Source organism: Ylistrum balloti, unplaced genomic scaffold (assembly GCF_031769215.1).
Source record: "Ylistrum balloti isolate Yb309-2 unplaced genomic scaffold, AGI_CSIRO_Ybal_v1 Utg370388, whole genome shotgun sequence".
Classification (NCBI taxonomy): Eukaryota; Metazoa; Mollusca; class Bivalvia; order Pectinida; family Pectinidae; genus Ylistrum; species Ylistrum balloti.
The window spans coordinates 1,142,328-1,169,940 of NW_026782269.1; the positions used below are offsets into that span (position 1 = coordinate 1,142,328).

General features: G+C 32.4%; 2 protein-coding genes across 3 annotated transcripts; both read right to left on the bottom strand.

The window, feature by feature from the left end:
* Positions 1–52: 52 nt before the first annotated feature.
* Positions 53–16,590, bottom strand: LOC132554245 (voltage-gated purine nucleotide uniporter SLC17A9-like). Its single transcript, XM_060218551.1, is given in 13 exon segments — positions 53–833; positions 1,026–1,055; positions 1,564–1,735; positions 2,212–2,246; positions 2,566–2,653; positions 5,053–5,149; positions 7,137–7,305; positions 8,440–8,513; positions 9,393–9,492; positions 13,798–14,017; positions 14,532–14,658; positions 16,509–16,569; positions 16,572–16,590. Coding segments are annotated over 13 exon segments (1,332 nt in total). The 3' UTR covers positions 53–693.
* A 3,220-nt stretch (positions 16,591–19,810) lies between these two features.
* LOC132554252 (ATP synthase mitochondrial F1 complex assembly factor 1-like) lies at positions 19,811–27,025 on the bottom strand. 2 transcript variants are annotated; one of them, XM_060218560.1, is made up of 10 exons: positions 26,979–27,025; positions 24,955–25,211; positions 24,430–24,592; positions 23,820–23,882; positions 23,398–23,448; positions 22,860–22,907; positions 21,713–21,808; positions 21,352–21,418; positions 20,855–20,895; positions 19,811–20,300 (listed from the first exon to the last, which is right to left on the bottom strand). In XM_060218560.1, exons 2-10 carry the CDS (start codon positions 25,167–25,169, stop codon positions 20,127–20,129), a joined length of 918 nt encoding a protein of 305 aa, XP_060074543.1. In that variant the 5' UTR covers positions 25,170–25,211; positions 26,979–27,025; the 3' UTR covers positions 19,811–20,126. The 2 variants fall into 2 exon arrangements, with proteins under 2 accessions (XP_060074543.1, XP_060074542.1); XM_060218559.1 differs by having other exon boundaries at positions 24,853–25,211.
* Between the last annotated feature and the right edge of the window lie 588 nt (positions 27,026–27,613).

The following is a 27,613-nucleotide window of genomic DNA, read 5'->3' on the forward strand; positions in this document are numbered from 1 at the left end:
ACATATTAAGAACATTTAGTAAAGTCTTCAAAAATTGTGAAATGTACAGGTATGATGGAGAAAGACATGTGGAAAATAGGTCATGGTTTCAGTACCTTACCAAAAATGTGAAGTCTGTGCACGTAAGATGACAAAAATGTACATATACTGGGCATATCAGCAACATGATCTTTAAATCATTTACACATTTTCACAAAAATGGGCTTGTCCTTCCATACCAATCAACACCATTCATTGATAAACAAACACCACAGCCATTCCTAAAGATAAATCAGATACTCAGCAGTAGCTAAATATCAACAATCTTGTCTTACATTTAAAACTTTCACTTTTGATTACACTGTCATAATGTCTGGAGTCTTATGACATCACATTCTATTACATCACACTATGTATATGATTGTATCACAATCTATTACATTACACTTTGTATATGATTGTATCACAATCTATTACATTACACTTCGTATCTGTGTCACACTATATTACATGACACTTTGTATCTGGTTGTATCACACTCTTTTACATCACACTATGTATATGATTGTATCACAATCTATTACATTACACTTTGTATCTGATAGTGTCACATTCTATTACTTAACACGTAAGATTTCACTGTATCACACTTCGTACATGTATGATGACATGCTATGCAGATGTTTCTGTTCACTGTCTTTTATGGGGGACCCTTCATACTAGTTGCTTGCCTGTACCAAAGATGATGTACACAATCCAACCAAACAAACACACCCCAGCCGTCTGATTAAACACAGCAGCCCAGCTCTTAGTAGCCTCCAGAATGTGACCTGCCATGTACACTCCCACAAAACCTGTACAAAAACCAAATCATAATTCAAGACCACCGCTTACAGAAAATTTTTAAAATCATTGATATTATACACATAATTGTCTAATGTCTATGTAATTATACTACAAAGCAATTCCAAGATCACCAATATTATGATTACTTGATCTTCATACATTACACTGTACACTGTACTATTGTTTCTAGACAATCTCACCTGGTACTGCTCCAGCCATGTTCATAATACCTGAAAAAGACAAAATACCTTTCTTATACCTTGTATATACAATACATAGCTGACGTAAGGTTACTTCTACATGCATTATAATATTATTATTGTGAGTGGTAAGATATAGTGTAACAATTTCTTAAGTGGTAAGATATTGTGCAACATTTTTTTTATTGATCTATTTTGTGTGGTTATTGTCTAATTTCAGTCTCATTTTCCAAAATTTTGAAACCACAGAAACTTCAGTAAGAAAAAATTAACTACACCTGTAGATGTTAATTTCATGTCCTGCTCTCAATAGTAGGAAAATGGAAAGTGGAAAGCAAAAACAAATCCCTCAAATATCAACATTATTATATTGTGCATTTTCTACAGATTTTAAATGTTTAAAGCTATTGCAATCATCCCTCGTTATGATTATCATTTAACCTCAAGGTTTACCTCCTTTCTACAAGCTTTTTCTATGTGTTTATTCAAAGTATAGATGTGCCACGTCTTCAAAATCATCATACATATTGATTCTTACCAAACACAGCACCAGCATGTCTCGGCGCGATATCCTGAGGGTTGACAAGGATGCCACTGTTATGGAAACCACAGCATGCCACCGCTATAGCCATGATAAACAATGCTGAATAGTAACTGGTGGTATAGGATATCATCACTAGTGCTGCTGAGGTACCACACAGGGCTATACTCTGTAACACAATAAACAATGGACTGTCTAGTAACAGCGATTTTGGAAATCATTGCTGATGCTGCTGAGGTACCATACAGGGTTATACTCTGTAACATGACATCTAACTTGTAACTGGTGGTATATAGGAAATCATATGTCCCTAACATGAATCAAAGGTCTATATACAGTTATTTATATGAAATAAAATATACCATTTAGTGCGAACATGTACATATAAAATCAGATTCAGGGTTTTCCATAATTTTTTAAGTAGTAGGCTGTGTAGTGAAAGTAGGAGGCTGGCCTGCCGTGTAGTTGTGTACCGAACATTATTACGGAACTGGATTGGTGTAGGCTGCCAAATGATCAAAGTAGCCTGTCAAATTGGCCGGCGACCGGCTCTTATGGAAAATCCTGAGATTAACATCTGTTACTTAAAATCAAGTAAAGGGGAATAACTCTTTCAGTATACTACTGGTTAATGATTAAACTTACCTCCATGAACTTTCTCACGAATGTCACACTGAAGCCTGTAACAAAAATATCATAATACAGGAGACACCATGTTTGGGAGATTTACAAAAATGAGACAGGAACTGTATATTTGTTTCATACACTATTGGAAAATTTGGAATTCCCACATTTTACTAAAAGCTTCAGGTTTTGATGGAATTATATTCCAATGTGTCGTAGAAATTCTCAGCTAATAAATAAATGAACACAAGCAGAATAACTCCACAGACTTAATATCGCAAATAGCAGTGTATGTGTACATATGTACTTCCTTATAATGACACACTTTATGAAGAATTTTTGTTTCCTGTTTTATCCAGATCGGTCAATATTTACCTTTGGCCAACATATGATCTGCAATCCAACCTCCTAGCACTGAACTGAACATGGTCACAATCCATGGCACAACATTAAACACCCATCCCTACAGCAAATTTATAAATCAATTCAAAATATGATCAATTGATCAATTGTAATTCTTTATCTCACAGCTGATTTTTGTTTGTTTTTATAATTTTTTGTTTGTTTCACATATATTATAAAAGCAAGGTGATTATCTTTATATTTTTATTCAGACAAAACTAAACATTTTATATAAAAAAAAATTCATACATATCAATCACACAGATTATATTTATATTTTCATTAACTTGCCTTCAAAATAAAACACACCAATCCTTGAACTGTACATGTACATTTACGTTGCATAGTAAATAATAATTGTTTAAACGATACGGCCATGTATGCCCCCACCCTCTCCCACTAAACGTAAATTTGAATTTTCTGGTGAATGTACTCTGTTCAAGCCTGAAGAAAAAATCAATAAAATAATTTTCTTTTATAAACATAAAATATTGCAAAAATCAACTACCATAATAATAGTCTAATAAAGAATATTTACTTTTGAATTAAGTAGTGTATATGGAACTGAAGTTGAAGTAAGGAATTGTGAAAAGAGAAGTTTCTTTGACTCTATACTTTGAAGAAGTATTTTGATTTAGCTTGCACATACTGGTATTGTTCAAAAGTCTACTCATAGTACTTAGATCTAATAAGCAATATTCAATTTGATTCAAACAAATTCTTTGCTATGTTTCTCTATACAAAACACTACAGTATTAAGGATCTGTGTGACAAACCAGCATAGTGTATTTTGATCTGATTGAAACCATCGGAATCAGTAAATACTTATACCTAGGTATAGATATAAAGTATAGTGTTTTCAAAATTTTCCCAAGTTAGGAAAAGTAGGAAGGTAGTACTCGTCTGATTAGACAGTGTTTTCATAAATTGTAGTTCATAGTTCTAAAGAATTTGAGATTAATTGTGTGAAGAATATTCAAGTAACAAGACCTATAACACATCATCAATATCTCTACAACTGTCCCACATCAATTTATAGTACCTAGAGCTGTGTTCTCCTTACAATGTATTTATATAGCAGAGTTCCTGAAAACTGGAGTACAAGTTTTGAATTTCCGTGGTTTTGTACTCTCATTTGGCAGTGATGGGGAACACCGAGTAGCTTGTATAAAGCAGCATTTAAAATTGTAGGTTTATTACAGATTAGAATATATTACAGGTTTCTTAAATACTAAAGAGGTATACCATACATCATTCATAAAACATGCTACATGGTGTGAATTAAAGAGAATAAGGCATAAGTCAGTGATAAATCTACAATTCATTTTCACAAGGCCTTTTCAACTTTTACTAATGATTCCTGCGATGTAAAATTTAAGTATTTCCAAAAATTCTGTGAGTACAATACTCAGGACTTGCAAGTAGATTGATCACTGAATAAGTGAGAAGGTTAGTTTTTGATTATTGATAACAGATTGTAGAGCAAATGAATATCAAATACATGAAAAAAAAGACAAAAGGTTTGTATTTCTCAGGAAACTGAGAAATGGACCAGTCTGTATTGTTGTGGTTGTGTCTTTGGGCAAGCCATTTTACACTGATTTCTCTGCATGACACGTAATGGTTGTCTGTATTTTGTTTAACTACTACAAACAGGCCCTGCCACAAAATGACCATGACTGTTCCCAGGGTGATAAACCCAGTGGAAGGCGAAAGACAATTAAGACACGTTACTTACAACTATGACAGAAATGTGCAAATTAAGATGAAAGATTGAATCAAGGAGTAAATTTATTTCAAAACATGGTGTAATTATATATCAAATTGTATGATGAAAAAAATAATGTTCTTTGACAACCATACATGTCAACATTCTTCACTGATCATTTAGATGATCTAAATATAGATCTGATCTATATTTGGATGGGACCTAAAGTTATGCTTACTTGACACGTTTATGGCATTACAGCAGAAGAAATTTATCAAAGAGAAAGTACAATATATGTGATTTATAGAAAGAACTTTGGCAGACATAAGAAACCAGTAAATTCAACTACTAAGAAGTACTTGATAACTTCTGATTTTCATAAGGTCATTAGATTCGCAAAATTAGAACCAAACAACACAGCTGATATACAGTATTATCCCATGCAAAAGGATTCAGTAAAACTAAACAAGGTCTACAGTTAGCATGCCATTACTTTTCATTTCAAGTTTTTTTTTGTCCAGTGAAAACTTTGAAAATAACATTAGATTACACAATGTAGACACATTTGTTTCACTTCAATTTAAATCAATGCATGTTGTGTGTGTAGATATTTGGTTATTAGAAATAAACAAACATACTGTTAGACAGTCAGACACTTCAAACTCAAAGTAATTAGCAAATCTAGATCTACAGAGAATCTAAAATATCAGGCAATGAGGCACTGATTCCCATCAACCATCTGTCATTTTTACCTTAGCATCAGGGAAATTTTCATGAAAATATGTAGGTAACCAGGACAACAGGATAAAAAATGCATTATTTTCACAGAAGTGTCCAATGAGAAGAGACCTGAAAATAGAGAAGGATCATACAAATGTGAAAATTTCTGTACTTTTACCTTGGCATCAGGAAAGTTTTCATGGAAAAAGGTAGGTAACCATGACAACAGGATATAGAAAGCATTGTTTTCACAAAAATGGCCAATTAGTAGAGACCTGGAAGAAATTAGACATGAAAATGAGAAGCCATGTTAGCATATCCAACACAATGTAAATCTGTTGGCCTGTGGTGTTAGCTATCCATGCTTTAGCAATGTCATTATGACTTCATATTTCTTTCCTATTTTACAAAGACTTCAAAATAATCATAAGTCCATTGCCAAAAAAGTCTCTGATAAAGCAATGCCGTCTACAAATGTACCTCCATCGGTCTTCTCTCTAATATAACTCTTAAACTAGAACCATCCTCTGGGGGTTAATTCCCACCCCTACACCCCCTCTCTGCTGTTTCTGAAAATCGGGAATAGCTCAACCTGGTATAGATTACGCACATCTACAATGTATAAGGATTATAGCTAGCAAATATTGTTTCAATTCAGTAGTTTAGGTGGATTGGTCGGTACATTGTTGCATCTACAGACAGATAGACAGTTAGACAATCCAATTCCAGTACGTCCTCCACTCCCCTACCCCTGGTGGGTCCGTTGGTGGGTATTAAATACATCCATCCTTATTGCTATCACAATTAGTATATACAATACTTAAAAAAAGATGATTGTGTTATCAATTTTATCAACTAGAGATAAAACCGGGAGAGGTATCATTAACAGAAGACTATAAAGCTAGTAATTCTACATTTTGTTCATCTGGTACCTTTGATTGAGGGAAATTTTCAATCACATAGGATGGCAACCATGATAACAGTATTTGGAATGCATTCGCACCACAAAAACATGAAAATAGCATAGCCCTGAAATGAAATGAACTTTGTCATTTTAAAAATGCTGTTCAATTAAAATAAGATATGTAATACCCAGGCTGTTACCACCATTAAAAAAAATTAAATGACAAAAAATGCAAAAATACTAGACACAGTCACTACCAAGTGCAGGCACTGTAATTATTTGATATGAGAAAATATTAACATTGCATAAAACAATTTATTTTAATGAGAAATCCTAGTGTGATCTCCGTTTGATGTTAGACAGATCATCGAAATCTGCTCTTTTCCCCCAACATTTTTTTGTACATCTGAAATTGTTATATATGTAGTAGTGTATTACCCAGTAATCAAGTGTAGTAACATCTAAAATGACAATAAGTAAAATAGTTTAATGAATTCAAATATCACATTCACACTGGTCATTGGGCTAAAAGCACAATTTGGATACAAAGGTAACCTGTATTTAACTTTTCCATAAAGTCTCATAATACACCTTTCATTACTTCTTGGGAAATAGCAGTAAAAAAACTTCAAATAAATTGTTCTGCTGGAAGCCACTTTGAATGTCTGATAATGTTACACATGTAGTAAGCATAACTATGACACATATACAGACTAAGACACATATACAGACTATGTTGATGGAGTTTAAAGAAGACATTCTGGCATGGAGAAACAATGCTTATAAACTTAATACATAAAAGTCAAAATTGATAATGTTGATGGAGCTTCAAGAAGATCCAGCAATTCTGTAATAGCAACAATAAAAACCTTCACATGTCAAAATCTACGACCCAAACATTTCTTTATGCTGATGGACTGACAGACAGATAAACCATTTCATTTTTTTCTGCATTTTCTTCTCTTTTCTTATTGATTTATTCTGTCTTTTCATTCCACACTTAATTCCTAACTTAACTGATTCATTTCTTTCTTTCCTTTCCTATCCTTTAAAATTTTTTTGATGGTTCACAGTCTTTTACTGCACGGCCTGTATGAATTGAAATTAAAACAATATTAAGAATCCTTGTCTTCCTTTTTTTTTTGTTCTAAGTCACAGAATGTATGCCACTATCTCATATTTCATCCTAAGTATTAGAGGGCAAATACTCACCAGAATGCAGGTTTGACAAAGAGTGTAAGCCAAGGTACTGACTTCTCTGTCTTGTGGTTGACTTTCTGCCCAATGCCCTCTCCAGCAGATACTAAAGGAATATACTTTTTTCTGTGTTTCTCTATCAATAAATAGCGCAGAAGTAGCATCCAAGTTATACTACTTAGACCTGAAAAGACATAAATATTTATTTGTTTAAATTAATCCAAATAATTATATACCATTGTACATTTAGTAAACATCCCATACAGCAGAAAACTAAACTAAGTTTAAGAAATGTGTTTTTCGGAGAGAACTTCACTCTAGACTAGTGCTCTGGGCTACATTATCTGTGGTATGAAAAATACTTACGATTTACTAAAAGTTCAGAATAGAATAATTTTATTTACACTAGCTGTATATACTGTATATAACAACTATATTTGCATCTGTTTTATTAGTTAACATCAGAATACCATTTACTTCTCAAAATGTTTTTTTAATGCTTCTTCATACTATTCTATGTCATTTTCGTCTGATTTTATCATTTAATTCATATTGCTCTTGGATTATTCCATATTGTTTATTGTATGCTTATATGCACAACCATATATAAAAGAAAGTGAGGAATTCCCAGAAGGATATTACAGAATGAAAGTCAGAATTCTGATGGCAGGATACTTTTTTTTTTCAACAGGCGTAATATTACTAAAAAATTATTGCATCAAAATTTTCCATAGTTTTGTGCAACCAGCAGGTCACACTATGTCAAAATTCACAAGCCTGGACCATCGGACAAGGTGCTGATTTGTAATGTCATTTAATGGACTTCGGTTTAAGTATTAATTAATGTATGTTAATAGGTATCTTGGACTGATCCAGTTCACATTGTAGAATAAAAGATAAACATCAATTTAATTCTCATATATCTACTGGATGAAGAAAAATTGTGCAATATGGTTATTTATTTTGGGATTTAATGTATCAATTTTAAGTAAGTGCTGATGGCTAGAAAAATTTGACATTGACTTTAAACTTAAGTAATCTGATAAATCTAATTTATTATCAATTTATGGATATCTTTAACTCTTGGGAGGAATTAAATATTCCGTTTTCACATACACTTAAGTAATAATATCTCATTTTTCTTTTTTTCTTTCATTTGGTACACAACAATAATTGAAAAATTGTACTGTAATTGATATTTATTTCATCCAAAATTATTTCTTATGACTGATGTCAACATTCTCTTTCAAGTCAATTTTGACAAAATCCTTCCACAGTAAAATGGTTTTGTAAGTGTGTGTCATCTTTGTAAACTCACCTGCAAAGTAAAATACACTTTGCCAGCCATATTTATCTAAAAGTATAGATCCTATACTGCCACAGAGCAAGGTGCTGCAGAAAGAAAAACAAGTTATAACATTTTCATATAACAGACAGAATAACGATGAAACCTTCTAACACAGGCCTCAAACATAGCAGTTATTGTCAATAACACTTATCTCTGAAGAAAATAATTCCCTCCATACAACAAATTAAAAGTGTAGCAAAGATATTGAATTATATTGAATGTTTAAGTTATCTTTCAGATAAAAACTGTTCTTGAACCAATCAATTTTTCTTTAATGACCATTAATATTTCCCCAATGACCCATTAAACATTTCCTATGAATACATTAGCAACAATTCACTCAAAGTTAACATTTATTTTGCAGACTATTTATTATACCAAACTAAACTATGATTATGCCAAATGCTCAAAAGTCAGTGGATGTAGTGAAAAAAGCCTAATTGATATATAAAAGAAATGCTAGGGCAAAAGAGGGGAAACCACGTAGCCACAACCAGTCTAGCAAATATCTAAATATCATTTTATAATGATGATAACTTGTTAATTATTTGACAACCAAATACATACATATTTCATTTAGAAGTAACTTGACCAAAAACATAGGATTCTTATCATAATCAGCTGGGGAAAAACAACAAGCAAAACATGTTAACTTTTGTCTGACAAAGAACCAAGCATGTAATAATTGCAAATTAAAGTATAATTTTGAAAAAGCCCTTCACATAAATTACAAAATGACTTTTAAATGACCCCATGATCAGGAAACAAAATACTTATCAAAATATTTTTCAAATTTGGAATACAGGGGTATTTTGTGTTATGTTTGATTCTTAAGTGTAGTATGGATATATCTTTTATGTAAGCACTTTACAGTAGAATGATGTGGCTGAAGAAGAAAAGGGAAAAAGCGAAAGCAAAATTACCCAAGATGGGATCCTGAGCAGATGAAGCTGTAAGTTAAGGAGCGCTCTTGTTCTGACACTTTCCTTGACACCACGGAGCTCATACTAGGATAGTGGAAACCTGACAGGGGAGAAAACTCAATTACTAACTAGTAATATTTGTTTTGAAAAATAAACCATGGTCTGTGATCTGTGTATTATAGATAATCCACAATGTAGTGAATGTCTGAAGTCCTTTTTCTTCATCTTTGTGACAGTCTTGAGAGAACTAAAATTGTATTTTCAGAAAAACACAATAGCATTACAAATTGTACTGTAACATAGGAAAGTTGTTTTTCATTATTGAAATCAGCTAAATAATGTACTAACAGAATTCCACTTACTTCTGGAGAGATACCACAGGTTGAATACAATAAAATTGTATTGTATAAAATTGCCAAAAATGTCCTATTTTACAGTACAATTTCATGTTTGATCGATTCTCCCCTGCTAGATTAGATCAGTCTGACTGATATACAGTGTTGATTTCTGTATTACAGGTGCTGTAAATGAAGGAATACAGAGTTAATATAATATAGAAAACAGTTTTGACCCCTTTTTTTCGTAAATAATGCTTTGTTTAGAATCCTTTTTTTTTTCAATCTTTATTTTTCAGGATATTAGCAGCTTATGCCAGCCCTTCAATACCAATGACCTAAAAACAGTTTCATAACTCTTATACACATTTTCTTTCCAAAACATTTAAAACAGATTTTTTCAAAAAAGAATCACAATGTTAATCAAAGTCAATCAGGATGATGATCACTATGAAGTGAAAACACAGAAGTTGACCCTTTCATTATGAAGTCAGAAAACAATACCTGCTCCTCCATACTTTTTAATTGAATTCAACTGACTGAAGGAACATTACATGTATTAAAGAGCGTTCTGTCTTTGATTTCATAACAAGTAGGATGAACTTCATGCAAACATAAGGGATTTTCCAGCAAAGCCTGTACCTCTTTGGAATTCAAAAATAATTCCCATATCTTCATGTTTGGTTTCCTGCCAATCAGTGGTGTGTATATCAAGAATTACATGTTAATACTTCTCTGATTCAGTGTACTATAAAAAAAGCTGAAGTCTGGGGAAGATAGATGCTTTACTGGAATAGTCCTAGGGTAAGATTAAACATTGTAATAGAGTAAACATCTAACAAAATTCTAAAGAAATAAATGTCACTAAATACAGCATAGATTTACTATAAGTTTCACAATAACTTAATTGTTGATGTGTTGACATAATATCTTCAACGTCACATGAGAATGATTTTAATGTTATTGTTTACAAAATGCTGTGTATCAAAATAACAAAGTGACAAAGTTTAAATAGATGCTTGGTTTTGATATTATATAGGCAACATTCTAACATTTACAGAGTGTATGTCTTCAAGCTGAGTGAAGAGTGTATGACAAGTAAAATATCCATTCATACACCAGGGTATTTAATTACCTATAACAAACCATAACTTGGGTGTGACATCTCCTGGGTGTATTTCATTTTCTTAATTCGCAAAGTGGTATCATGATCAAAATCACCAAAATACACAAAAAATCTCTTTTCAGACCTTTTTTAAAACTTGTCAGTGAGGATAAGAAATGTGCACATATTTCTATACAAAATGCTAGCTATACTAGTTGTGTAAAACTTAACTTTTGATGTTTTTGTTTAAATCTTGAAGATAAAATCTTATATGTAACACTTCAACTTTTTGAATGATATATAGATAAAAACAAAATTATATTATACTAGATTAAAAGTTAAAGTTTGATTGTGAAACTTACAATATTCTATAATAGTATATTTTCCACACTAGATACATGTAGTAAACACCCTTATGTCACTATCTGGCCAGCTTAGCAGATATAAAACATCTGGCAGCATACTGATGAGATTTTCATGAAGGTTTTGTATATTGCTGTGTTTGATAAAAAAAAACTGCAAACTTTTCCAAAAATCACTATGAAATAGTATACATATGTATTCTATGATTACTTTATGGTCACTCTCTGACCAGATGATTACATCAGCTGTATCATATATTTGAAAATAAAAAAGCATCATTTTTTCTTATATGTTTCTTTTCTATCTAACTTACAATTAATAAGAAAGGTCAGATATATCACACTAAATTTTTTAATTACAGATGTATTAAAATTTTGACAATATCTTCAATTGTTTCAACTTTGCATCAAAAGAAAGTTCTTTTTTTATACATAGAATTTGATTCAATATTTGTAATACAAAAAAAAAATCTTTTACTTTGAAAGAAGATCAACTACTCCATGAAACTCCTATCTGTAGACACTAATGCATGATCTATTGAATTTTGTATGATAGTGCAACTAAGATGACCAGTTAGTGGCATTTCAAAGACATTTCAATCTTGTGATGCTGGAGTGTAAAATTATGTCCATTTAAATTCCATCCTTTAAGAAAATAGTATATGCCAGGCAGCTGGCACACAGACTCACCCAAGGTATTGGCCTGTGGCGATGAGAGCTGAGTAGAAGGATTTCATCTCAACTGGTATGAATTGACCAACCAGACTGGTCATGCTAGGCATGTATATACCTAACAATATTGTAACAATATAAACATTTGTTGGTGGTATGTTAATACTAATGTTATAACATATACTTTAGATTAAAAAAATCATGAAATGATCAGAAATGAGATGATGTAGTTATCCTTAAACAATTAACAAAGTGTAAAAATTCATACCTAATCTATAATAAAACCAGGAAATATTAGCAATGCCCCGACTCTTCTCTGATTTATAAATATTGGATCTTAAATGAGTTTTCATTTCATATGTGATTTTGTGAATCAAGTCTTATTAATTCTTTTTTGTGAATCTTCACAAGCAAAGTTTAAAACTTTTAAGTGAGTTTCATAAAATCTCACGAAACGAAAACAAATTAAAAATGCTTTTATCACATAACTAAGAAAAGTTACATTTTGACAGGTTTTAAACTCAAATTGTGAATGATGAAATCAAACTGAAGCAGCCATTTTGTTTGCTTTTTTCAATTCATATAAAAACTAGAAAATGTCTGTAAGACATGAATGCCCCCGCCCCCCCATTTGAAATAATAGTGAAAGGTCCAAATGAAGTTGTTAGGTGGTATATACTGATTTGGGACGGGACGGGACGGACATGGGCAACGCTATATGCCCCCGGCCATAAATGGCGGGGGCATAAATACTGCTGATCCCTGACTGAAACAGACACTAAATCATGCACTGGGGTATATTAAACTAGTGACATATGCAAATATATTACATGAGTGAATTCAGTGAATAACAAGCCGATTATGTGATAAAATAACATTTACAATAATGATACCCAGAATAAGGACCCTGACCTTAATCTTTAACCATAGACTGTGACATGCAATATTGATACATATTCATGTTTAAGATTTTATGGTTGTCTGAAGATGTTGAGTCTTCACCCAGGGGCATTCAAGTGTAACGTCATTCACAAAAGTTTCATACATGTAACATCAGTCAATATGTAACAAGTTTATATCTTGTTATATTGGAATTTTAACTTCAACATTGATTGTGACCTTGAAAGTTGGCCTATGTGATGTAAATGTGAAAAGCGAAACATAACTACATTACCTGTGGTAATATAAATGTATGCAAAGCTTCTATCTACAAATATGAATGAGTTAAGAGTAGGAAAAGAATATGGAAAAAAAGACACAACATTTAGTGATAATGCACATGACATGTAATGTTGGTATCTTAATCTATGAAAAAATGAAGGCTGCAACAAGAATCTTCAGGATATATCGCTGCCCTGCCAGCATTTTTCCAGTAAAACATAAGGGCCTTATAAACATGTATGGAATGACATTTACTAAAAATCTCTTTACTTAGGTGACAAAATTGAAGCCAGCTGTAATGAAAAACCATGAATGTTGATAATGTCAAAAGTATACTGTTAATGTTTCACCATACCAGTAAAACCTGGTAAATCTGAACACTTACTAGTCCTGTAAAGATACAAGCAATAGGAAGCACACAATTCAATGCAAAAAAAAATAGGAGGAAATGAAGTTACCAATAGATTACTGTCATTTTAGACAACAGGTGTTATATTTTCTAACTAAATTAATGTTGCCTCCCTGCAAGCATTCTAACCATCAGCTTGATATAACATCTGTTACCCTCAACATCAGTCAATAGCTGCCTTTTGAATTTGAAAAAAAAAAATCCACTGCCAAAGAATCCTTCAGTGGTCTTATCACATGTACATTTTTGATGTAATCAAAAAATTTTCCAATTGAAAAATAACACAAATACAATCCTGACTGAATTCATTCTTATCTATATAGTTTATACATAAAATTACTAAACCCCAATCAATTATTACCTTGAAATATCCCAAGGAACACTCTTGAGACAACAAGTATGTGCAGCGTGAGGTACTTGTCAGTGGACAGATAGGCTAGCTGTGGTGTCCAGAAGGTGATCATGGACCAGAAACAGGCAGCAATGGGCATGACCACATCACCGCCCACCTTATCAGCCAGGTAGCCTCCCAGGAACTGTGTCATTGTGTACCCCCAGAAAAAGCATGACAGTACTGAGCCCTGTAAGCAATTTAAACAAAATCAAACTGACATACTTATATGTGTTTTATCCATATTTCATTACCATCTAATACATCAAAGTATTCTACAGTTTAAAAATAAACAATATTTGATTTAGTATGCCAAAACATCTATAAAAGCCACACCTCAAAACTTTTTTAAAGTTGTTTGTCTTTAAGACATATCATAAAGTCCTCATCAGATCATATATTAAATACCTGGCAGAATGATAAAAGAAATAAACAAATGTTCAATCACTTATTGGCTTTAAACTAATTACTCTTTGTAGTATGGGACATAAAAGTTTTCTTAATCATTAAGTGTTCTTCATTTTTTTCTCTTGACATTGGAAACAACTTCTCTTTCTTTCAAAAGGTCTCAACCCACAATTGAAGAGAATTGCTGATAAAACATTGCTGTAATTGCTTATACATACTATGGGATGAAAACATTTCAACATCTTTTTAATGTTACAATTTAAAGATTTTTGTAATATACAAGTAACGTTACATACGCTCTGTGTTTTGTCCCAGCCAAATTCCTTGGCCATGGAAGCAACAACCAAAGGTGTGACTGTCCGACAAGCATAGAGGACCCCACAACCAGCAAACAGTCCTGTGGCCCATTGCTTTCTTTCTGTCCTGTGTAAACAGAAAAAAAATATTCACATTAATAGCTAATTAGTGTTCACTAATCCAATTTCATATGATAAACTAATTGTAAGACTGCAGACAACAATTTTTAGCTTCTTTTAATTTTTGCTCCTGTCTAGAATTTCATGATATTTAGCACCTTAAAACTATCTAAAAGCACTCAACATTTGAAAAAAAGGTGTAACAACACAATCATAGCTTTAAAATATTGATGTTTTCTCTGAATGGAATAACTATTTCATGGAAGTAACACTGAATGGAATCAACTATTTGAGGGAAGTAACTCTGCTTAAATTTAAGTAAAATCTATTCTTAAAATAAGGGTGGACATTCCAAAGAATGGTAAAACAAGTGCTTGTACAAATAATGTACTCAGTGTTAAGAGATGACATGATACATCAGCATTGATCACTAACCATCTCATTACAGGTTTTAACTATTCTATTAACAAAGAAATGTCCTAAAAGCCATTTTAATTGTCCTAAGTATGGTATTTTTTCTCCTATTGGCTAACAGCAATTTTCACTGTTCACTACATAAATCATGTCTGCTCTTATACATTTATAATTTTCAGTTTCTCTCGAATGAGTACATGATCTATTGTTAGTGATCAAGTGATGGTTACACATTCCAAATGAATATTAGTTAAAAAAAGTATAAAAGGCAGTCCTAACATAATGTTTTGCTGGCTATTGAAGCTGCCATATGGGGACAGACTGCAAAATTCTACTGAATCTTTTATGCTTCTATGTTTCTACCTCTAGATCCTAGTCCTATATCATAAGACGTCGCTGATCAGCCTATTACCTGATGTTATTGACTCTATTTATAGCTTAGAATTTCATGACAACTATGTGTACTTACGGTTTATCTATACAAATCCTCAAATCATTATGATATAGAATCTAAACAATCATTTTCCATAAAAGAGACTCCCAACTACAGTCAATGGTTGTGTTGATCAGGCATTAAAATATGGTGGCTTACAAAAATCAATCGAGTCAACTATACATAGCAAATAGTAACAACAACTGGAAAGAAAATTCAGTATTATTTCCGATCTGCATACTTGCATATCATTTTCATATCATCCTTTCCGTATCGTTACTGGGGAGACCTAGTGTTGATGTTTCATCAGCTTTACATTGGAAGATGAATTAGAATAATTTATTTATTCATTTTTCGGGGTTTTATTTTGTCATAAATTTGTGGTAAGAAGTAATTACTTGAACCCGTTTCATCATTCAAATCTATATGAAAACGTTGTGTATTATCAAAATCTTAACTTGGAAAATGTGACTGTCGGCATGAGGAGGTTAATTACACGTGGTCGGTGCCTGTCTTAAGTTTCTTGTTGTGTACCCAAGATCCTTAACTTTAGAGATTTTGAATGTACTGTCATTGTCAATAGAGGACTGATTGCGGCGTTACTGATCGCCTTGGGGTTTATGTTATCCTCCGAAAACTCAATGCTTTAATTTACTTCGTTTCTGAGCGAATCATAATGTTCAACAAATCCTTCTAAGTCTCGTTAAATCATTTTCTGTTGTAGGGTGTCATTCTAGGGGTGTCTGACTTTGACGGTGTTATCGAAATAAGAATCTGATTCTATGAAATGACAGTATTGGTTTATATCGTTAAAAAGATTAATCTATCAACTACCATCGAGACATTCGATCAGTCTCGCCTTAAAATTAAAAAGCGCAAATTACTTTCAGGTATCGTTGGGTCACAACGCAATCAATGGAGCAGGACATTTATGACAGCTACTGCCTAAAAACGGAAAAAGACAACTCACAGTATGTCTGAAACTTCGAAAGAGATAAATATATGTGTACCTATTCCAATATTTCCTATCCAGTCCCTTCACATCGTCTGTATCACTGATAGGAACTTTTATCTGCTTGTAGACGTCATCATCACGCTTCGCCATACTTCGCCAAGTCTGGGTCAATAAGACGTTTCTGTCGCTGTTGCTACAACGCTTTTGTTCCTTTAAGGCTGCACGCCACTGTAAGAGGAACGAAAAAAATATTAAAATACTAAAAATCAGACAATCACGATATCACCTGTTGAAAATGAGTATATAATGTTTATCAACACGTTACAAGAAGTGTTGTTTCACGACATTATTGATATCAGTTGTCAACACTTGATGCTTACATTTTCTGACAGAAATAACGAAGTGGATATGCAAGCTAATCGCCTTCAGATTCTCCTTTCTTGTTCATCTTTATTCGCTAGCTAATTACTGTGGTGCTTTGCTAACTTTGATTTCCCCCTCATATTGATGAAGAATATCAATTTTTGGCTCAACCCTAGTGGCAAACGAGTGGATCACAATGATTTAGTTTTAAATTCATTTTCAAAATGGCCCTATCGAGGGTAAAATATTGATATATTCATTCTAAAAATCTGGTATCGTTCACGCAAATGGAATTGTTGTTGTTTTGATGCTTATAATCCTTCTTGGCACAATTAGCTGGTGGTTGTATGCTAAAGATTAAAGATGGATGCCTTTTTCGAGTTTTCCACTTCTAATATCTGCTGCTTCCAATCAATTATAACGAATATCTTGCCTAATATTCCCCTTAAACTCTGTGTCATTATTTATATTATGTAATACTTGAAACAGTTTTTTAGGATTATGACTAAAATCAAAAGAATGTATGGTTCTGGAATTGCTCACCTGATCTGCAGCTTAAAAAGAATACTTTGTCAGATTGTAAATTCAATTTCTGCAAGCTTCAAAGTCCACTCCAAAGATGTTTATTCCACAAATGCTATGACCCAAGGCCTATTAGATGTTGAAAAACTAAGAAATCAAAGTTCTTAACACATTTGACACCTCTGATCTTGAAAAGACAGGCAAGCAGGGTAAAGGATAAATTTTCAAATTAAAGCACTCGCGCAATATCGCCTGTCGGATTACAGGCCTGCTGAAAAGTACTCCTCAGAATTCACTAGTACGAAAAGCTGACATATAAAACAATAGAACATGCTATTTAACAGACACATTTAAAATTTATTAAGTGAAGGTTTTGTTAAAAAGGCCTCCAACAACATTCAGTGTCATGAATAAATGCAATGATTGAGATAGTGTAAACATCATTAAGTATGCTATGCCTTGTGATGAATTGTGAGATGACAAGGAACTGTCAAACACAAGAGGTCGAATAGACCTGTATTGCTTACCTGGCCTGTTGATTACAAGGAACTTTTTGTGGAATCGTCATTTCGTTATAATTTTGCATGTTTGATTAAGCCTATTTCCCAAGAATGCTATGACACAAACATATAATGACACTGTGTTGTGGGTTAACGAAAAGATGTGATTTTAACACATTCAACCCAGTTGTCATCAACTCCTGAGACTGCGTTTTGTCCTGAAATATAGAACATAATCTTGACCCTAGATTTCTCATTTACTGAAAAGGGTAAAGATTTAAACACATACAACTCCTTGAACCTTTATAGTGGGTAAAGGTTATTTGTTTGAACATAAGATGTAGCTCTTTATCTCAGCATGCTACAAACTCAATATTAGCAATACCCTAGGTCTTTAAGAGGGTGGTTACTGAAACAAGTTGTTTAAAAGGAAAAGTTGATGCCAGACAGACAATAGACACCATGTCATGGCATAAGCCCATCAACATCTCCATCAAGTGGTTAGCAAATTATACATAACCCAGTGTCAATCAAATGGAGATCAAATAGAAAACAATTTTATGCGCACTTGTGAGATTACAAGTACTGTCATTGTCAATGCATGCAAGGCAAAGTTGAACTTGCTCAATGAATTATCTTTATCAGCTTGACGACCCCACCTGGTCATTCAATCAGATCTGCCCCATTTCAAATTTTGTGTGATGCAACACTTGCCGTAAGAGACCAGCAACATTTTTCTGATCAGTCTGAAAATCAAACAGTCACAATGGGGGATCAAAAGAAAGCCTACATATGAAATCTGAGAAAGATCAATGAAGTGCCTCTTCAGAAATATTGATAAGAAGCATGAATGGATGAATGGCGATTTGATCAGCATACCATGCCATGATGGTGGGCTAAAAATTTGAAAGCAAGTACTTGACACTCGGACTGAAATGTCCTATATACCAACTTCAATCTGATTGAAAGAGATAGAATCCAAGTTCTTTATTATCTTTAGCTTTATGGCTAATTGGTTCAAAGAATAACTACAAGCACAAAATACCAATACCTAATGACATTTACACAACATCCATCCAACACTTTGTACATCAACACACAATAGACCAAGATTCTCTTCAGCATTTACTTCTTCTACCACAGTGATAAATTCCCCTAAATTAACAATGTCTTTTTTATTACTTGTTGTTAGCAACTGTACTAGTTTAAACACACAATGGTTTCTTGTATGATTGCTTTGGTGGGAGTTTCAAACAATGTTTCAAAATACAGACATTTAAGAACCAAGTGAAATTTAGCTTCAACATCTTCTAGACTACAAAACTGTACATAATCTGTTTCTATAGCTAATGTCATATCTACCGATTTCTGCATTAAATTTGTTTGCAGATAATTGTATTTTCATTATGCCTTTAAAATATGGTTTATCAATTGCTTTCTATGACATATATGTTTATGTAATCCTTTACTACAACTGCATTCTGCATGTTTATGTTACATGTAGCTGTGCACAAATACGCTAGCACTATAAATTACCATTATTTTCACATTTCTTTCCATTGAAATTTTAGACAAATTAAAATTAGAAGCCTTTGAAATTTACGAGTAATCATAAATTGGACTGTTTATAGAGTTATGTATTGGATAAATCATTTGCAGACACATATGGTCAGAATCTGACAATCTATGACCAATAGATAATTTCTTGAATACCCCATATTTCTCTATCAACATGGTCCCCAGGACTTAGACTTTTCCAGGCACTTCTGTCTAATATGTCAATGAGTCTTTCTTTGAATATTGGGATAATCTTTTCCCCTTATTGACAACTTTTACATTGAAATAAAATGACTGAGTATATGCAAGCCCCAATAAATACATGCACATCTCCCGAATGTATGCTTTTGAACAAGAAAACAAAGTGGAAAAAGAAAACATAAAATGTAAAAAAAAAAATTAATAACAAAAATAACACCTGAAAGCATTAAAAAATTTATTCAGTTTAATAGATTGATTATTAACATTCTGAATTCTTTATAAATATTCAATTAATACTTTCCAACACTTTATAAGCATCTTATGACATGCATATCCAACACGATCTTACTGCATGTGCATGTAATATGACAGGGTGATAAAATAAGGTTATACTGCTTCAACCAATATTACATACAAACATAGGTATCCTAACATTCAACAAATCTTATCCTTCTTAAAAAAATATGTACAATTATAGCAGTGATATTCAAAACTTTTTTAAAAATCATGTCTATACACACTAGTTGCAGCTACATTTCTTTCTCAAGCATTTTTTTCATCTTTTTATATTCTGATATTATTTCTTGGTAGTGAAATTTCTCTGGCATATGGTTGAATAGGCGAACTAGGTTGAATCGCTCCACTCCTGGTTGACTATAGTACATTGTCATCTGTTTCACTAAAATTAAAGCTTCACTTTTTGTCTGAAATAAAGAAATTGAAGATATTTTTCATTGGTTTCAAAAAAAGATAAGACAATAGTGACCAGGTTATACTAAATTTATTCAACATGTTTGACAATTTTTGTCATATGGCACAATCCTTTTGGATGAGTGTTGTGTCAAACCATTCAACAAGTTTATCTGATATATAGATTATTGATATCATATAAATAATAGCATAGACAAGAGTTTAAGATTCTATTGGTCACTGTCAAATCTGTTTTAAATAGCAATTTTTACAACTTGTATCAAGCCAGCTTTGCATGCAGTTTTAACAATATAAATCCTGTTTTTCTTGTTAAAACATGATTATTTGAAATGCATAAGTTGAAAACATACACTGTTTATTGTTTTATATTTTAGGTCAAGATTTGTTGACTGGTATAAATGGATTCCAGATCATAACATTATCAATGTATTATATGTATATATGCCATAGAAGTGACTTAATACAAACATTACAACACTAGATTCAGGCATATATGTATCAGATCAAATAAAAATAAAAGTATCAGATGTGGTAAAAGTTATCTTACCAGAATATCACTGTTATATTGGCCAGCCATCAGAACGATACCTGTAAAGAATAATTATACAAGTATATACATACACATACCAAAGGGATTTGGCTTAAAGGTCACTCTGAGAGTTGCAGCCTAATCGTCTTGGAACACAGACTTTCTTTTTTCATTTTTGTCGAATTCAGAAAGAAGATTATGCAATAGACTTGTAAGTACGCAATATATCTTATCTATAAAATATCATCCATTTATATATGTGGGTTATAAACATAATGCACAATAACTCTGTGAACTTGAACAGAAAACATGTGGGACAGGTCATATCCTAGAAGAGAATTTTGACAGATATGTTAATACATTCTGTATTATAGCAATGTGTAGAATAGCAGATACACCTTTACATCAAATGCTGACACTGATATTGGTACATGTAACATTATAAACTAAAATCCTCTCTTACATACCGGCATAAAAGCTCATTAAAGCAGACAATGTGATAAAATATATCAAACCTTTTTCTTGTTTAAGTTCCTGAAAATGAGTGAGCGTAAGACAGGATAAGGCTTTTTCTTTCTGAGTCTGTAAAATAGAAAAGGCAGGTTAATACTCCAACTTTCTTTCAGGTAATTAGCTGTACCTGTTTTTATGATAGATATTCACAGAAAATTATTTTTAAACCTAGAACATTGCATTATGCATCCGTATATTCACTTACTAGAAGAAAAGTGTCTCTGTCATTTATGAAGATCTGTCTTTCATTTTACCAAAAAAATTATTTCACAATAAAAAACTTATATTACAGACATCGAAATGATCTTTCTTTGGTGTATATAGGTAAGCAAGAAACTGATACTTAAGTCTTTTAGTACATACTTGGTACATTATTAAAGGTGTAAAGTACACATCTTTCCCACTGAATTGTGAAAGGATAAACTCAAATCCATCTTGTCGTGGTAGAGGGTACACAAACTGAAAGGTACACAAAGTTATCAGTGACAATATCAATTTTAGACACTAAACCAATTAAAATATCATAATGTTGTATAGTAGCTTTCTAGTACCTACAAATCTTGACGTTTCCCATTAATAACATAAATGACAGCAACTTATTCAAGATTTATGTATCAAATGAATGATGTTAACAATAGGACATATTAGGGACAGCTATATCCTTGAAAAAATGTCAACATGTATATATGTATATAACAAGCATGTTAGTAGGTTTATATTCAACATAATAAGGGACCTTGAAAGGATCTTGGTTAACACAGCACTTTACTTTTTTTAATCTAGAAAAAATTATTCTACATCCCAAGCTTCAACTGTTGAATTTCATAATGGGCACAAAATGACCATATTGTTGTTAATTCAATCATTCTCATTACTCAAAATGCATATCATAACTAGCTACTGGTATAATGACTGAAACCAACATAAAAAAATATTTGAGAAAGGTTCATAAATTGAAGTGCTTTAACAGTTTTATGAGAGAAAGTGAAAACAGCTGTTACCTATTTAAATCAAAGATAGACATCTGTTAGCTATCTGTTTTCCTTATCCATATTTATATTGACCAGGTAACTAGCAGAACAAGAGACCAAAAGGCACATGTTAACATATGATTAAAGTAGAAACTTATGTGTGAGAAGACAGATCCACCTGTTTGCCATTCTGTTTTTAATCAGTCTCGAAACTCAATTATTACAACACAATGGGGACCAAAGGAAACCTATAAATACAATATGCTAGACTGAGGCACTTTCTGTACTTCTTCACAAACACCAAATAAAACAAACTGCTTTAGGACAAACAGATAATGAAAGAAGTACAATTTGAAAAGCCTATAACAAATGATGGTGGCTAGAAGTTTTGATGATTATGGGAAAAGAGGCACTATCTTTTTTAAAAAAATCAGATAAATACATTTTTCTGATGAGTAACTCAAACATACTTGGTAAATAAAAATGTTTCATGGAATATTGTATTGGAATTTTACCTGTGAAGTCAATAAGATACTTACGACTGGACACACCCGAGCCTTCTCCATTAAATACTCATAATCCATCTCCTGTAACATACAACCCCTCAAATGTTTACTACTTTAGGAGCCAAATTTAAAAGAAGCCACAAAATAATGAGCTAAATACCAGCATTAACAGAGGTGATCTACTCTATCAGGCTGGTATGATCTGTTCTCTGTGAATTTCAACTTTTCTGCTTTGATACAAAATCTCATAAACAGAAATTCTCTGTTAAATATAGAATTTTGTTTGTTTAAAGTTGATCCACCAACTCTTAAACTAAATAAGAAACAATTAAAATAACAAGACTTTGCTGTATGTACATGATATACACTGTCTTATATAATGCTATTTTTGTATAAACATCTCCAACATTAAAAAAATGCCAAGAAACAAGACCAAGGAACAATTGAAAGTGAACAACACGTCCTTTTGGTATATCATAACAACACAGTGACATATCTATGTGCATACCTGTAGTACATAGTCCTTTCAAAATAGTACTGGATCATATAGCAGAGAAAATTATTAGCTTACCTTGACAACACCAAATACACAATCTTTAGATACGTGGTATTCTTTCCATATCTGTAATAGAATAATCATTGTTAAAACAATTGGAACTTTTCATTTAGACAAAGAAGATATATTCTGTATAGCCAGCATGTTCTCTCTCTAAATCAAGTAAAAAAATAAAATAAAAATACAAAACAAAAACAAAACAATACACAGACACAAAAAGCAATTTGATATGAAATTGTGATAATGCATTTTTTTTAACTCATTTCCTTTATATTACAAATGTATACTAATATCAATTTTTGTTATCTAAATACCATCACTGAAATAAATTATAAACCTGAGAATTAACCATCAGTATTACAAACCACTGATGTCTGTCATATTCTTAGATTCCATACATAATTTGTATATCTTGATGTTTAAAAATTATACATTACATGTTCAATTTGTTCTGGGGTTCTGTCCTTTAGTAGGTCCACCTTCATGATTTCATGTAAACTCTAGATAAAAAAAAATCTTTGTAAAGACAGCAAAAATAGTTTGTGGCATTGCATTCAATAGATTGTAGACACACATTCTATAACTGAATCCACATTTTTGAATATCCACAATTATGATCTACTTGATAAACTATTTTTTTAATGGGATTTTAAAGAATTTCTTCTATTTCCACTATTAGTCCCTGTTTCTCCCACACTAGGGGGCCAAGACACACAGTTTAAACAAAATTCATACCCCTGCAACCAATGATGCTTCAGACTAAATTTGAGCAAAATCAAACAATTCCTGAAACAGGAGTAACGTTTTAATGAACTTGCAAAATTTCCCCTTTTTGGCCTCACCTCTCAGGCCCTGGGCATTTCTGCATGAATTACATTACCTCACAATTATTGGCATTAGAGCAATTAAAGAAGACAACTCATCATCATGCATTTCATAGTTCCCTTCATATTAAATTGAAATGACCTTGAGGAAGTTGTCATCAACACATGTTCCAAAATCATTGCTGGTGAAAATGAATTATTTTGATATCATTATTAGACTTACTTTAGGTGGCCAGCTGCCAGGGATGGCCCCTTTCTGTGATCCACTTTCAGGATTTTCAGGATCTACAGGAGGTGGGGCTAAGTCTTTCCTCAATTGTTCAAGCTCAGCTTGCTTTGTTGCCTCCATTTCGTCCAGTTTGGCTTGGAATTCTTCAGGAGCTTCACTGCAATACATGTCATATTCTTTTACATATTGAAGTAGTTTAATTTCATATAACTTTTTCTCTTTTAGAAATAAAATAGGTATCATTGGAAAGCAACAATTTCAGCAGCTGACTCTTCAATTTCAAAGTATCAACATCCCAACCTTGTTATCATAATAATTGACTAAAACCAGCTTCAAGAATAATCATATTTTCTTTTATTCATTTTTGTCTGAAAAATCATTAAAACAAATTGTTATCATTGTTTAAATAATAGTAACCTTTGTTTTTGCTTTAGCTTCTGCTTATACTTTTCAAAGAATGCATTCTGCTCCAAATCAAATGTCTTAGGTGATTGTTTTGGTGCACTTTCACTGCTATACCGTCGCACTACAGGTGCTTTGGGTAACCCTGCTAAGTCCATCATTGTTGGCCATCTTAAACCACATGAAGGTGAACAGGTCAGCGTTGGTATGGATCTGCTTTTGGAGACAAGGCTACTAGAGATGTGACGATTTGGAAGACGTGACCAACAGGACAGACACACACGTAACAAATTAACCTGAGGCATTACTCCTGTGTCAATGCTGTAGTTCATCAGAGTCCCCGCTAACACATGAAGGCAATCTTTCTGTAGGATCTATCAAAAAATTATGAGAGTCATTTTCAGATTTCATAATCCTGCAGGCACAAATTGCACGAGTCTGACATAAAACATATAAAAATAAAAAGTATTACCGGTATCTTAAATACCTTGACTTTCTCTACAAGAATCATAGTATAGAATGTGCACATCCCAGGAAAAAGTTGAGCTTTGATGACTTCTTTCCTGGAGATGGAGTGCACATGTGTAACTCCAGTAAAATATCTACTGCATAAGCTTCATACATGTATTACTAAGCTAGAAGTCATGGGTTCAATCCATTACGAGAACACTTAAAAAATCAAATTATCTCCCTCAATCAGTAATATTCCTTATAACATTTCATGCTTCACAAATAAAGACAGAAGAATCCATATTTTAGCTTGCATTGTCTGAACATAGGTTTTACAGTGATTTTGTCTAGCATCATCAAATAAACTATTGATCTATATGGAAATGTCTATACCCAGATGATTAGATTTACCTAAAAATGTTACATTCCATTTAAAAAAAAGGGTAAATTTGTTTATTGTGAAATATCCATTATGTTTCATCAATGAATTTATGTACTTTTTCTAAGTACATATATATCAATATTCTTGTTACTGAATTTAACAAATTATCAATAAATCCATCTTGAATGCTAAATGCATGTCATATTGCCTGTCAAATGAATGAAATGTCCATGAATGATTAGACCTTTTTCTTTACAGAAGCCCAAACATGCAATTTGAAATTTTTAAAATTTTCAATAATTTTTTATGACACATTTCTGCTCTTGAATTAACTAGCAAATTGTTAATATTGAAAGGATGAAATCAAAGCTTTATTTAAACATTTTATAATAAGTTTGTATATGAAAAAAAAAAAAAAAATACACAAACAAAAAATTATTATAGTTTTACCATGTAATTATACTTTTAAGATGTGTACTTTGAACCGTTATCTAAAATTCTTATGTAAATGTCATTTTACTTTTAACATGACTCTAGATTCTCTGTGACTCAAAAACATCACTACGACATGGAAGGGTAGACACTGGACCCAAACATGTGTCAAAGAATTTCAGTAAGGAAGTCAGTATTTAACAGAAAATACTGATATTTACAAATAGTTTACTGAACACATTTCATTAAAGGCACATATTTCAATAAGTTACACAAGTACACTTCTTTGGGCAAATTTTGATCACAAGCACATAGATCACTGATTTAAAAGGAAATAATATTTTTTTTAAATATCAAACTTTTGGCTTTCTATGTCAAAACTAAAAGGTCAGTTCTTCTTAAGTAAGAAAACATGTCTTCAAAACAGAAGTTCGTCCCAAAATTGAATATCTCTCATTACTCAACAGCTATCGTATTCACTGTAATATACAGTTTACTTCATCGTACTCGCTACAGAAGCAAACGTCTATTTCGATAGTAAGTATTTGAGTTAATAATAAGTAATTGCATAAAAAATTGTCTCTTACACTTAGAGAATAAAATTCATTGTATGGCAAGCCAGACTGAAAAAATAAATAGGCAATGATATCAATATAGAAAGGAAAGGACATGCGGTTCAATTACATGAGACAACAGTTCAAGTCAATGTAATAACCAAATATTAGATTTGGGTCCGAAACTGATGTACGTGAATTTGAAAAAAAATGTGAGTGGATCAATTTGGTGGTGCGAAGAGATGTGCCGCAGGCTGTGTAAGTTCAATTAAGAAATGACAATAAGAAATGTAGAATGCAACCATTAAATTGTTAATACTTACAGTAATTAGTTGTAGGTCGGTGCAGCAGTAAGTCTGCCACAAGTAGAAAGCATGTACCCGAAAATTCTGTCCTTGTGACTTAAGCGCTTGAATCATATGTGTGAAACCATCGAAGAAAGTAAGGGCCTAAGTGACGATGATATTAAAGCATTTGTTTGAGTATGATCAACGAGTTGGCAATCACAATATGTGTTGTTCTGTGTTTTCTGCGCTGGTCTACCATCATTAACGTGAAATGATATGTTTCGAATGCAATGTCGTTTAGGTAAGGGACTTAAATAAGATATTTTTTAACAGATTGAGATCATCTTTGGACTTGCGAGGATGCATTAAGCATTTAATCATTTGTTTGAGTATGGTCAACGAGTCGGTAATCGCAATGTGTTCTGTGTTTTCTGCGCTGGTCTACCATCATTAACGAGAAACCTCCTTGGATTTGCGAGGATGCACTGTTGTCAAATGCATGCCTTCGAACAGGTTGGGCACAACCCCTCATGTAGTATTTAGTCCTGCATTTCAGGGGATTACTGTATAAATAATCAGTTGGCTAATCAAATAGAAACACAAATTTGCAACACAAAAGGATGTCATCTTTTCAACATTACACAATAGCAAATGTGACAACGTATATACAG